General features: G+C 47.5%; 1 protein-coding gene across 1 annotated transcript in view; it reads left to right on the forward strand.

The window, feature by feature from the left end:
- LOC131827958 (translation initiation factor IF-2) overlaps positions 1 to 14,508 on the forward strand; it is a 75,257-nt gene that overhangs the window by 8,793 nt on the left and 51,956 nt on the right. Inside the window, exon 3 of the mRNA XM_059168882.1 lies at positions 3,790 to 3,898. Coding sequence (XP_059024865.1) covers positions 3,790 to 3,898 — 109 coding nt within the window. The remainder of the gene's footprint in view (positions 1 to 3,789; positions 3,899 to 14,508) is intronic.

Genomic DNA, 14,508 nt, shown 5'->3' on the forward strand with positions numbered 1-14,508 from the left:
GAACTGTGCATTGTGTGGGAAATTGCCAGCTTTCCCGATGCCCTCACTGGCCCTGACGTTTCTTGGCACTGCTGTAGCTGAGAGTAGCCAACCATAGTAGATGTTGTCAGTCAGAAAGTCAGCAGGGTCTCCAAATGGTAACTCACTTACAACTTTCTTCATTTGAATCTAACATCTTCTGGGGGGTGCGGGGGAGGCAGTTTTTCCACTGGGTGTCCTATCACCTAACTGTGGAATTATATTCATATGTACATATTTAGAACTTATTCCGGGAACGCCTGGGTGGCTCAGTTGGTTAAGCATCTACCTTTATAAGTTAGGTATAATATCTGCTCCTCTTTGAAAATAGAGTTAGTCATGGTGTTAATATTTTGTCTACAAGGCTTTCTGAATCAAGTTTATTTTTTAATATGATTAATAACCTTGTAAATGAACAAATGTCCTTGTCAGTTGTCCTGCTTCTGTTATGAACACCCAAGAGATCTTACACTTTAGAAAATTGTCAATGGGGCACCTGGGTGGCTCAGTCGGTTAAGCCTCTGCCTTCCGCTCAGGTCATGATCTCAGGGTCCTGGGATCAAGCCCCGAACTGGGCTCCCTGCTCAGTGGGGAACCTGCTTCTCCCTCTGCCTCTGCTGTGCCCCTGCTTGTGCTCTCTCTCTTTCTCAACAAGATAAAATCTTTTTTAAGAAGATTTTTTTTTAATGTATTTTATTATTTGACAGAGAGAGAGACAGTGAGAGAGGGAACATAAGCAGGGGGAGTGGGAAAGGGAGAAGCCAGCTTCCGGCCAGCAGGGAGCTTGATGTGGGGCTTGTTCCCAGGACCCTGGGATCATGACCTGAGCTGAAGGTAGACGCTTAATGACTGAGCCACCCAGGCACCCCTCAAATAAATAAAATCTTAATTTTTTTAAAAACAGAAATTTGTCAGTAATAGGTTAACCACAGCCATTTTATTTTGTCATGTGCAGATAGTTTTTTTGTTTTCCTCTGATGCTTCCCCGAAAGCACGAGCAGTCAGCCGCAGACTAGAGCTATTGTCACTGAAGCACGCTCAATTGCCTTGCAGCTGGCCTTTCCCCCAGAATCCGAAGAAGCTCTGTGAGCTGAAGCCCCATAACTTGGCATTAACCTCAAAGGACCCAGCACCGCAGCAGACCATGCATGGGCTAGAATTCTCCCTGAACCAGCTGCTGCTGGTTCACTAGGGAAGTCTGACAAAATGCTTGGGTCACACGTGCTTTTGAAGACTTTGGACAACGCCACCAAGAGCATGGCCATCTTAGCGTCAAGCAGCTCAGTGATATTGCTGGGTTTTTCTTCTGGGGACCTCTGGAATCCACTGGACTGGTTAATTCTCAAGGTTCAACTCCTGGCTCCTTACTCTGATGCAACTTCTATAGCATTATTTCTCTATTTGGGGCATCCCTCTTTTAAGATGCCAATCCTTAGGACCTTAAAACCACCGACCTTTGCCCCACTTCTTAAGAGATGGCTCAACAATTTTGCAGGAACGACATCAGCAAGAATCCTGGATGGACTATTTCCTAAAAGGCTTTGCTTTATCCCACTCAGGAAGTATAATGACTACCTCTGAGTTATTCAGTAACAATATTCTTCTTGAACAAAATGTGGTTCTGACAATGTTGAACTTCATCTGAGCCCTGTGCAGCCTCAATCATGGAACCTCCCCTCCCCTACTTTGTGGCGGAAATGGAAATGGAAAACCAGCTAACCACAAAGGACCACACTGCCCTGAGTGTTTCCAAGAGAGCTCTCATCTCCATCCTTTCTTGTGACTCCCATAAGACTCCAAGATCGCCCCCTTGTTTAGCCGCCTCTGTAAAATTCCAAGCCTCCTTCCTTCCTTTCCTTTGAGTTGTTCTTCACTAACGTGCTTTTTACCAAAATAGCCAGAATAAAGAATAAAGAAGGATTTTATTTATTTATTGAGACAGAAAGAGAGAGAGAGAGAAAGAGAGAGAGAGATCGAGCATGAGCTCGAAGCAGATGCAGAGAGATAGGGAGAAGCAGACTCCCTGCTGAGCCAGGTACTGATGTGGGGCTCGATCCCAGGATGCTGGGATCATGATCTGAGCCGAAGGCAGACGCTTAACCAACTGGGCCACCCAGGCACCCCAAAGCTCTCTTCTTAATTTTCAGGTGAAGTTTGCCTGTCGCAGCTCCAGGGAGAACCCCCCCCACTTTGGTGGCGGCCAGTGCATCACCCCTGATTGTCCTCCTGAGGCAAAACCATATGCGCCCTGAGGCTCTGTTCAGCCCCCCATGACTTAACCCTGTGGGCATCCACCTTTCAACAGCTCAAGACATGAGTGAACTGAGAGAAGGACGTGTGGCCCCAGATACCTTGGGTCCTGGTGGAGTTGTGGAAGGGGGACAGGAAGAAATCAGTCTGACATCTTCCTGAGCTCAGCTAGGCATAGACACACTCCCCAAACAGGAAATGCTATTGTGACATCTGAGGTCCCAGCCCAGACAGGTGCCGGGCAGAGCACAGGTGTCACTCAGGTCTGGGGAGATGTCCGAGTGGCCACTATGAAGATCAAGGGTGATCCTGAAAGTTAGAAATGCCAGGGCAGATCTATAAGCTGGGGTGGGGGGCAGAGGGGAGGCCCCAAAGAGAGAAAGTCCAGGGGATAAGACCGGCCAAAAAATAAAAATAAAAAAAAGAATAAATAAAATGTAAGCCTTTAGCCAACCCTGACCCCTTTTATTCCTCTTCTTGTTGGGGGAGTGTGGGGGTAGGCAGGGAAGGCCACACTTCCCTGCGTAGAATGTGCAGAGTCAGGGGTGTCTGAAGGCAGCATGTGACAGGAGCCGCTGCCTCTGCAACTTTATAGCAACCAGAAAGTGGCCTTCCCAACTGCAGCAGGGACATGTCGCTGAGAAGGGTGAGACATCCAGATGATGCCACCATTGTGCAGTTATCTCTCTTGTAGCCTGAAGGCTCTAGACATTTGTGGTAGGTTTTCCTCTGACGTGCCAGAATCTGATTCCCCTGAGAGAAGCAAGCATGTCTGGAGTGAGGTCCCCAGGGCCAGTGATAACCAGGGGGTCCCCGGGAATTCTCAGGGTCCTTGCACATTCTCTGTGCTGTCCTCCAGTGGAGCGTGGTCTGGGACTGGGGAGACATTTCACAGTGCTGGAAATTGGAACTTCCTGTGCAAAGTGTGTGTTCTGGGTCATATAAAGACTGGCAAAGTCAGAAAACTTATCAGAGGCAAAGAATAGGTCATGTCTGACGTGTAGGCAGTGGTCATATTAAAAATATTTAACGACTAGAACTACACAAGCACCTACTGAGCAGGATGGATTCTGGCTGAAAATCAGCTCCATGTATAGCAATGTAGGACTTATTTTTAGGCTCACTTTTTAAAAACAAAAACAAGGGACAGAAAAATGGATTGGGCGCATATTAAGCTTTGAATTATGCCTCCAGAATTGAGGTGCCAACTGAGGCCCAGTGGATTAGAACCTGACCTTGGTGAGTAGCGACTATGATGGCTGGAAGCAGTACTGGTCCAGGAGATCACACTTGTCGTCTTGATGATGACATCCATAACACCAGCAATTCAAGAGGCCAAGACCATCACAGAGTCCAGTTTTTCAGGGGGTCCTGATATCTGAGATGGATAAAGAAGGCTTTCGGGTCTTTCTGGACCTTACCTTGACTTTGAAGCATGTTCTGCCAGAAGACCTGACATCTGGATCCTTCTGTGTTGGCACCCTGGCAGCAATCCATACCTGTGCTCTGGCTTTTTTTCAGGGAACATGCTGGAGAGGTCTCCATGGTAGAGCAAGTCTCCCCTATTCTCTGCACCCTGGAAGTCCCTACAGAATGATGCAGGACTTGGTCCAGGGACTGCTGACTAACAGTAAGTCTTTTGCTGGTGTCTGATCATAGCTACAATTTTTTTCATAATAGAGGATCTTCCTCAAATTAGGGTGCCCTCAGTGGCTCCTATGGTTTGGGATGGTATGACATGGTTTTTGTTGAGTGGTTACCTAGGCTAGTTGTTTGAAAATGCCAACCACTAAAGGTCAAGTGTCTACTCCAAGTGGCCAGAACTGAGTTTGCCTGTCTCTTAGAGTTCTTTCCATCCACAGCGGTTAGACTTCAAGGCCCACCAATGCCTGTTTCCATTGAGTTCGTCTCTCCAAGCCATGAAGCCCCAGGACATGGATTGGCTTCACACAGAACTGGAGTCTATGAAAAACAGGCGTAAGAGCAGAAGTTTCCTAGCAACATGGTGGGCCCGTATACATGGTTGGGAGGCTTCTACATCAGGCAGACACGGCTGGGCTGAGTTAGGATAGCTTTGGATGAGGGCAGAAGAGAGCAAATCCATGGTTTCCTGAGGAATTTTTGCTCACTTTGGGGTCCAAATAATAGTCCTTTCATGTCAAGGGGGTCCATTGACAAGGTGGTAATGGAAAAGTGAGTTTTGGGATACCTACAGTAAACAGAAAATTTTTATTATTCAAATAGGCTTGCTGATTACAGAAACCTGGTCAAGTTAACTTCAAGTATTTTGAATAATATATGGGGGGTGGGGATGCCAGCCAAGGGTTTGTGGTTAGGTGGGGTTTCCAGCAGGGTTTATGGGTAGCAGTTGAGGAGCTGGTGGGCACACTTTTAGCAGCAGGGAGGTGCCCCAGTAGCTGGGACTCATCTGTGCTGGCTGGCTGTCCATACTGGTATGGGACCAGAGTTCAGAAGGCTCTTTGACACTCTGCAATCTGTCATGACAAAGACGATAGTACCTGCAATCCCATAGGTAGCCAGATCCTCTCTGCCTGGGGTTTTAAGGGTGGAGGGTTGGGTCTTAATTCCTGGTGAATGATATTATCCTTGGGGGGCTGGCAGGGGTAGATGCAAAAGAGCATCTCTTAAGCTGAGGAATGTGCCATGCATGGTTCCCATCCCTTGGATGGTTTGCCCATTTGGTGGTGAGGATGTGTGGGTGTGAAATGCACACAGGTGAACGAGCCTGTGTGAGCATAAGTATGAATGTGTGTACCTGTGAGGGAGGTATGGCAAGAGGACTGCCTGTAATACCTACATAGGAAGCCACTGACCCACCTCAGGCAGTGCATGCTGAGCTGGTCAGGAAGGCAGGAAGAGGGAGGGCTCTATTAACCCATTGTCTTCTGCCCAGTTCATTCCTTACAAAAAAAAAAAACAAACCAGTTTGGGGTGCCAAGTGGGATAAGCCCCAGCCAGTAGGGGCATCCCTGACCTCCCACAGAAGGGTGGTCAGTGACCTCTGCCAGTGTGTGCAGTGGCTTACCTTCTGGAAGAAGTGAAAGGATCCGGGGACCAGGACCATCCAGCCCGACACTCCAGCAGCAGCCTTGGCGGGAGTTCAGCCTTCTCAAGATTCTGCTGCAGTGGAAGAGAACCCGGGGAAGCTGCCAGCCACTGTGGCTTAGTCCCACTCCTTCCAGAAAGGATTGTGCAGACCTAGAATGGTGCAGAAGATAGGCTCTTTCCAGTCCAAGCATAGCCTGGATGACAGCACTCCATGACACGTGCCCGGGTTGGTGCAGGTTGGACACAGCGGATGGACTTGGCACTTGGCCTCCACTCGCCAGCAGGGACCCCCAAGAAGGAGCTGCAGTATCTCCAGCTATTTTAGGATCAAGCAGAAGATGCTATTTGTACTGTCACAGTGTCTGAGGAACGGTACATAAGGCATATAAAATGTGCTGGAGATGGTCCAGATCAGATTTATCAAACTGAAGCTTGATTTCTTTGTTGAGGATCCATGTCTGTAGTCACAGTCTCGGTGCAGCTTCTGCCCACCCAGTGCCTGCGGCCGTATACTTCCAAAGCTGCTGCACCCTCTCTCAGTCACCCCCAGCACCGTGCAAATCCACTTTCAGCCGTTTCTAGAACCAGAGGAGAGATAGGTACTGACTAAGCAGTAAACAAGTTTCAAATTAAGAGATAAAATTTACTTTCAAGAAATATAAAGTATCAACAGTGTAGTATCTTCGTTAAGTGTCTATTGTCTGTGCGTAAGCCTGGGCTGACCTCAAGGGTCCTGTGGGCCAGCCCCATTTTTTGGTGATTTCACCACAAAACACTCCAGAACACAGGCCAGGTTATGGGTAGATGAGATACTGCTAAAAACATAAAATCCCATTGAGTTTGCTGATAATCATTGTGTGCCCACACCAAAAGTACCAAGCAAATTAACCCTAGCACTATGGAATGTTTTCAATTAAAATTACATCAAAACAGCCCAGTTTCCATCTCAGTGTTTCAAATGTAAGTTCCATCACAGACTGTTTTGACAAAAATTATCTCTAAAGAAAAGGCATCTTGATTAAATTAAAGGACAAATGACATCATAGACATTATTTATAAACATGTTGTTACTTGCCAAGCTATCTTATGATCAAAAACTCAGTTCTGCATTTTTGTATGATCTGTATTTTCTGAATTTAATTCTGTCATACAGCTGTATACTTTCTTGAGCAGAATTTGCCACACTTATATAATCGTATAGTTAATCATAAGCAAAATGGAGCATTTTCAAATGAATTCTATTCAGCCATCAAGGTAACACAACAGTGGGCAGTTCTACTCCTAGAGTAATTCATTAATAACTCTCCCCCCAATAATGAACATCCTGAGTCACTACTTACATAAACGTCTTGGTAAGCTTATTTATCTTCTATTTTAATGTCCTTCCCTGATTCTTGTAAATGGGACCTGCAAAACCATAAACACTTGACCTCCTGCAGAACTTCTCCAGATCAATACAGATCAAACCTTGATCTTACTGTAAATATTACCCAACTCCATTAAGTAATGAAATCCTTTTACAAAAAACATTTCAAAAACCAATCTAAACATTCAACTATTAAAGTCAAGCATTCATCCAGATATTCATACAGTAACAAAATTGATAAAATCCAAATTGAGCAAATCACATATGTGTGGGTTTGTTGGGGGGGATGCACAATAAGTAGGGGAAACAGCTGGATTCTGAGCCAGAGGTCAATCAGACATTCTTTCCAGATCTGCTGCCAGGGACCTAACAGTGTTCTTCCATTTCTTTAAAAATCAATAGGGAGCTTTGCATCTAGCAATGGTCTCTATCTTTTCAATTAAAAGGAAAAAAAGAAAAGAAAAAATTGTACGTTTTCAGCTTACAACCTTATAATAATCAAAGTTCATGGTTTCTTGAGTCTTTCAGGTCTGGTTCTCCGAGGCTAAAGTTGATTGGTTCTGGCCATTCTTTGCTCCTTGCAGAATCAGTACTTAGGCTTCATCATTTGCCTTTCCCAGGCTTGGAACCAGCATCTCCTACATTTCAATCGCCTTTGTAAGGTTCCAATGAGGTGATCAATTAATATTTCATCTTTCATTTTTCCTCTTGCTTAATTCCCTCTGCCCTTTCCCTCCCCCAGTCTTCTGGCTTTGAATTCCAGTCCCACCTGCAAAGCCAGACAGCCAAGTCCTGAAAGGACTCATCCTAAGGTGCATACAGAGTCTGAGGCACGGAGTCAAGCAATTCACAGAGACTCTGAAGATGTTTTTTAATATCTTGAAGTAACAGGGTTAAAATAGCATTTTTTTTTTCTTGAGTCTATATTATGCTCAGGTCTTGTGCCAAAGGCTTTACCTACATGATTGCTGATCCCGAAAAAGGGAAATACCATATTTCATCAAATCCAGCACACCCTAGTTGTAAGAACTACCATTACTTCATGTAACATTAAAAAAAAAACCCACAACCAACTATATTGTAACCTCTCACTGATTGCAAATTGCTTCCTAATTTCAGAGGTGTTAACGTGTGGAGGGGGAAAAAAGTGCATATTAGAACTGATGACAGAATTTTACAGAGAAGTTGGGTAATGGGGCCAGAACCCCAGAGCTGATAAGAGGCAGAGCTGAGTTTAGATTGTTCTAGAGTCCACTACCTCTTGGGAGGTTCAAAGGCTTTATTTTCCTGAGCAGTTTCTTCTGCCCTGCCTGCCCGTAGTCAGCGACCAGTTTCTAAGCCATCTGTCCTAGAGAACAGAGCCTTCACTCTAAGATAGCCAGACTGCTAACTGAGCTAAAACAACTACTTTTTTGCAACTACTTCCCCTCTGCAGGGCGCCTAATTCTAGAGCTTGACCCTTCTGCTGCCGCTACACGACTCTTGGTAGGTCAGAGGGGAAGGAGTGGGTGTCAGGAAAGGCTAGTGACCTTCCTTTCTCTTCCACAGCTCCTTGCTTCTCTACTCCTCCACCCAGGCAGGCAGGGGCCACTGCAGACTGAGTAGATTAACAGAATCGGGTTTAGGGAGGTAGAAGATGCTGGGATAATCCACTCACGCCTCTCCTTATCAGATCTTCTTGCTCTTCTCTGTCCAAATGAGCTCCTGCTCTGATGACCTAACTCAACTTCACCCCTCTGACCTGATGCTCAGGTATCTCTAAAGGTGAACTCCCAACTTCCGTGCCCATTGCCTGTTTGTTCTGCTGATTGACTGACCAACTGTCCAGTTTTTTTCTATTTAGTGACCAGCTACTATGTGCAGGTGCGCTGACGACTGGCTGTAAGCCAACACACACACAATTCCTGCCTTTATGGGGTTCGCAGCCTAGCACGAGACACAGATGTCATCTAAGAAACTTGCAGATAGATGTAAAATGACAACTGCAATTAAAGGTTCTTAGGGAAAGCTGTGCAGAGATAACACTCCCCAAATACTCTGTGTGTTCTCCTGCTTTTTCCAGCCCTTCTTGGCCCCTCACAACCAGTGTCTTGCCCATAGTCCATCCTTCTGTGTTGCTGTGCCTATTTTTCTAGGGGGACCAGAGGGCCCTGGTGGGGGCAGGAACCCTGGGAAGAATGCATCCTTCTAAGTTGCCCAGTTCACATGTCTGTGCTGCCCAGAGGCCTCCAGGGGGCATGGGAAGCTGGGCAGCCCTTGCTCCCCTCCAAACTGGTGCCGTGAATCCCCCCTGCCTCCCCGCTTCAACTGACCAAGCCTGGCTCTTCCATTTCCCAGAGGGGAGCTCTACCTGCCACACACCTGCTCAAAATCCTGCTAAGAGCTCCACTTCGAGCACAGTGTAAACTTGGGCCTGGAGTCCAAGGACCCTGAAGCTCTGGCCTCTGACTACCTTCCTGTGGCTCTCATCTCCATCCCATCCCTCACTGGCCAAAGTCCTAACCCTGTGGAGCAGGACAAGACCTGCTGTCATGGGTTGCATGCTTGCTTAGCCAATATCCAGTCCCTGCTTCCTCCTTGAATTTTTAGTCCCATGCAGCTGTGTGCCCAGCCTCGGGGTGTAAATCTATTATGGCAGTCTCATGCCCAGTTCTGGTTCTCTTATAGCTGGGAAGACCATGTGACTCCGTTACTTCAAGAAGAGCTAGGTGGGGATCTCCTGGGGGTGAGGCAGTGTTTTCCAGAAATGCTTTTGCTTTCCTAATAACTGGGAACACCTGTTATTGTTATGGCTGATACCCCCTCTTCTCCTCTTTCCCTCCTTGACTGAAAATGTGGTGGCTGGAGCAGGGGCAGTCATTTTTGAACCATGAGGAAATGGATGATGGAGGTCACCCTGTCATCAAAAGGTTATTGAACTATCATTAACATCTCTCAATTTCTGGACTTCATATTATGTATACCTCCTTGTTCATGTAAGCCACTGAACTCATTTTCTGTTGCTTGCAGATGAATGTCTTTCCTACATCCTACTCCTGTTTGGGAGCCAAGCCTCAGATTTCTCTGATCTCCTCAATTCCGACAACTCTTACCTCTGCTTCATTTCAGCAGCAGACCACATCCGAATCCTGGACCTTGTTATCACCTCGAACTATTCCATGCCCAAAATATACAATACAGACTGCCCATTTTCTGAGTCGAAGTCCGATCCTTCCTTAATCCCAGGGTGATGGTGAAAGGGTGTCATTGATTTGGAATTGGAAGATTATTTTGGCCTCCTGGTGGAAAGGGTCAGGATCCTCAGGTAAACTCTTCATAATATTTCTCTCCAGTGTTCACCCTGGATGGAGTGCGGCTGCAGCCTGGACATCCTACTTTCCCTTGCATTTCACACAACACCCTTCTACCCACCCTTATCTCTGGGGATTGGGGTATCCCTCCTCAGAGTCAAGTTCAGCCCCTCCACTTGATTCTGTTCCCTCTGGTGACTCCAGGACTTGCTCCATCCACCCCTATCACCCTGTGGTGCCTCCAATCTCTCCCGGCTTATCCTCCATCTGGAAATACGCTCAAACTTTTTCTCCACCTGCAAAGCACCTTCCTTTGATCTTGTATTCCCGCTTTCCTTTCCTTGCACCCTGAGCTTAGTGAACGAGCTAACGTCACTGGGTGAAAGTCCCCCTCCACTCATCCCTCCCCTTCTATGCACTCTGTTTCTACGACTGTTTCCAGAAGTCCCCAGTGAGTTCCAGATGATCAAGTCCACTGGTTATATGTCATTCCTTATCTTCCTGGACTGCTTTGTTAATTTGATCCGGTGACCATGATCTCATTCTTGGGACTTCCCACTTCCTTGGCTTCCAAGATAGCCTCTTTCTCACCTGGCACTCGTACTCGTTAACCAGTTCTTCTGAGAGTCCATGATGGAGGCTCAGGGTCTTGAGACCTGAGTCTTACTCCTCAGGGTTCTGTGCTCAGCATAGTGCTATTTTCCCCCATACTCTGCCTCATTTTCCCATCCACGTTAGAATTTCTATGACTTCGGGACTCCTGGGTGGCTCGGTTGGGTGGCTGCCTTTGGCTCAGGTCATGATCCCAGTGTTCTAGGATCGAGTCCCGTGTTGGACTCCTTTATCAGTGGAGAGCCTACTTCTCCCTCTTCCTGTCACTCCCCCTGATTGTGCTCTCTCTCTCTCTCTCTGACAAATAAATAAATAAAATCTTAGAAAAAAAAAATTTCCATGACCTCTATGCTGCCAATGTCTTGATGTCTATCTTCAGCTCTTCTCCTGCTTCTAAGGTTTAATAAATCATTCGATCGCCTATGGATTACATCTCTAGCTGCCCCATGAACATCACCACATGGCTGGCCACCAAGGCCAAGTTCCTCAGGTTGGTGTATGTGCCCTTGGGTCTCAGTTCCTGCTCTTTCTTCATTCTTACTCCCTGCGTAGTCATTCCAGACTCACTGGGCTTCCCAGTACATGCTGTGATGCCTCATACCTCTGGATTTTGATACACGTAGCCTGAAACTCCCTTTTCTGCTTCTTTCCTCCCTGCCTCATGCTTACTCATCATCAGTGCACACCTTGGATATCACCTCTCTGCCAGGAAGCTTTACCTGTCTGGTGTCCTCAGGCAGAGCCACGTGCCCCTCTTCTGGGCAGGCCTGTGCCACTCATGTATCATGGCATACTGCATAGATGATCAGACCCAGCCTCCCTCTATCTCCCTCTCTCTCTCACAGCCCCCACCCCTCTGCACACTTGCTCCAAGGTCCCACTCACAGTTTGTGGAGTTTTGCCTTACCTGTGCTGCCATCACAGACTCTATGTCCCCTCCCAGCTGACTGCCCCCGAGCTAGCTTCCAAAAAGCAGCAGCACCTCTGGGTCTTGGGACCCACTTCCACATCCCCAGGAGAAAGTGATTAGCCCACCTCAGGTCAGGGATGGTCCATGGGAAAACTGGGGTAGGGGTTGGAGAGTCATCTCCTGAAACATAGGCTGCCTCTCTGTGGGAGCTCTGCATTGACTTTCTTGGGCCCTCACTCCTTGGAGACCAGTTGAGTGATCTGGGGATGGGGAGGCACAGGTTCAGACACCTAGGGGGTCTTGGGGCTCTCAAGGGCTAAATGGCTCCCACAGGATCCCAGGATCACCCAAGGAACCTCTGCCAACTCAAGGCTTTCTTGAAACCAGTTCTGGGGACTGAGCCAATGTCATTTCTGTGAGCCCTTAAAGAGGAGGACTTCAGGCAAAGAATTGAACAAAATTCTGATTTTCATAAACATATGAATCACAATACAGTATTAACAGCCAGTTGATTAGCAGACAGCCCCCCCCCCACCCCCATAACTTCATAGGAACCATAATCCGCTTGGAGACACTGGCTCTGGACATGGGGAAAAGAAGCCAGGCTTAATGCTGTTTTCTAGAAGTTTCTTGTCCTTGCTTTATTCTTTTAATCAGTTATACTAGAAATGGGTATCCTTTCCTTCCAGGCCATAGCTCAGATAGGCAACCCTGGTGGAGAGGACAAGTGTCTCAGCAGAGTGTCTGGCCAGGCAGAAGGGAAACACAATCAAATGCTTATCCTCTGAGACCAAGCAGTGAGGGAGACACACACATAACTAATCTCTCTATGCCTCATCCACTTTGCTGCTTTGTTTATGTTTATAGAACTTCAAATCGGACATGCCATGTAGTTTACTTACTTATTTATATTTTTGTCTTCTTCCCACATACTTTAGAGTGTAGCTTCCATAAGGACAGGGATTTTTTGTTGTTGATCTTTTGTTCACTGTTGCGTTCCCCAGGACCTGGGACAGGTGCAGAGTATGCACTTAAGTATTCGTTAGAGGAATGAGTGAAACACTAGGAGCAAGGTCAGTGCAGGGTACTGGAGAAGTAATCCATTCTAGGGACTGGAGATGGCTTTCTTTAGCCAGTATGCCTAAGCTGCATCTCTAAGCATTTGCCAGGTGAATCTGGGTAAGAAGAGGAAAGAGGGCATCACAGGCAAAGGATAAAAGGAAGGAACAGCCTGGTGTATGCTTGGCGCCCCTACTTTCGGTGTGGGAAGGCTTCTGGATGTGGGTGTGGCTGCAGTGGCTCTGGGCCCAGGCTGGCAGATACTGATTGGAGGAAGGAAGAGTGGAAGCTACAGGCATCTCTCTTTGGGGTGGGTAAGGCTGGGTGAGACACAGGCGCTCAGTCCTGTGTTGGGACTTAGGAGCCAGACTGTTGGCATATGGCGGCCTCTTCCAGGAAGAAAGGATAGCCTGGATAGCCAACCAGTCACACTGGACCACAGAGCTATGGACACTTTAGGATTCGGTCTGTAATGGAGAAAGGCTCAGGATCTTGGACAGCGGTAGGACAGAAGGGGCCCGGGTCTGGAGATGAGCACTCCGCATGGCACAGGATTCCCATTGTTGGGGGGGACATTAAGTGGATGGAGATTTCAATCCAACTCCTCATTTTGGCTGCCGCTGTTCGTGCCCCTGCCACAAGGGAGTTGCTACTGGGAAAAAGGTCCGGCACAGAAGAAGGCATCCTTGTTCTTGCTTGGGATGATGCCCTTGCTCTGCTTTTAGCTCCGACAGCAGAAGAGCTGGCCTTCCTGAATGGTCAGTTTACAGTCTCATGCTCAGCTGTGGTCTCTGAAGGCCATTCTAGGGGGGACTGGGGTCACTAACCTTTGTGTTGAACCTGAGCCCTGAGACCTGTCGCTAGCTGTCCTCATGGTGATTTTCCCTCTGATCCTCATTTGGGACAACCTCAGTCCATCAGAGGTGCTCTTGTGATACCAACGGCCAAAAGGCCTAGGGCCAAGGTCTGGGTTGCTTTTGTTCTGGGAGGGCTCCATGGCCCTTATGCAAGGATGCCTACCTGCACCCAGGCCAGCTCTGCAGGGCAAGGAGCGATGACCTTGAACACTGGCTGCTGCATCGTCAGAGACCATTCTGTGGCCCCTCAATGCTCCCAGCAGCATCACACCTCTGACTGGTCCTACCTACCTCCCTCGGGGGCAGAGGGCCCCTCTGGGGTCAGACTGGAGCTTGCACTGGTTCCACTAGCAGTTTGCTTGTGCCCTAACTCCTTGCTACATTGGCCCCCTCTGGGACACTCCCCATTTGGATGGCACCTTCTTCAAAGTGCAGCCTGTGTCCTCAGGATCCAAATGTGGCTTGGCAGAGCTCAAATGTGAGCTGAGCTTTGCTGGACTCCCAGGTTGACACAGGAGTGGCTGCTATTCCAGGCAGGTACAGACAGCTCCTCCCCAGAGACCTGAGCAGGAAGTAAGGAGCAGGGTCCGGTAGGGCTGAAGGAGAAGGGTTCCCCTCTCCCCTCACTTTGCTCTCACTCCACCTCCCACTGATTGGGACATACACTGGGACATACATTGTGTTGCTCTATATTCCCCTCTCCTGAACTGGAGGGACCCTGCTCTTCCCTCGCTTCTACACAGGATGGGGAGAATACATTTTGTTAAAAGTTAAGTTGGAGGTAGGGCAGGAGAGATCAAGTAATTTAGAACATCTTTCTCAAGGCAATAGCTTGACTTGTGAGGCTGTTTTTTTCCCTCCATAGAAATTGAATGGCACCTAAGATATTTTTCCTAATTTAACTACCAAAACAAATCCTAAAATTTCCCTGGGCAGATGGAGCACAGACTAAGGCAAAAGCTCAAATTCTTATCAATATTTTTTAAACTAACCATATACATTGCTACTCAGCCATTCCTCATGTACAAAGTTCTTGATCAAAAGGAAAAAAAAAAAAAAAACCAAACACTTCTGTTT

The sequence above is a fragment of the Mustela lutreola genome, chromosome 3 (genome assembly GCF_030435805.1).
Source record: "Mustela lutreola isolate mMusLut2 chromosome 3, mMusLut2.pri, whole genome shotgun sequence".
Lineage (NCBI taxonomy): Eukaryota > Metazoa > Chordata > Mammalia > Carnivora > Mustelidae > Mustela > Mustela lutreola.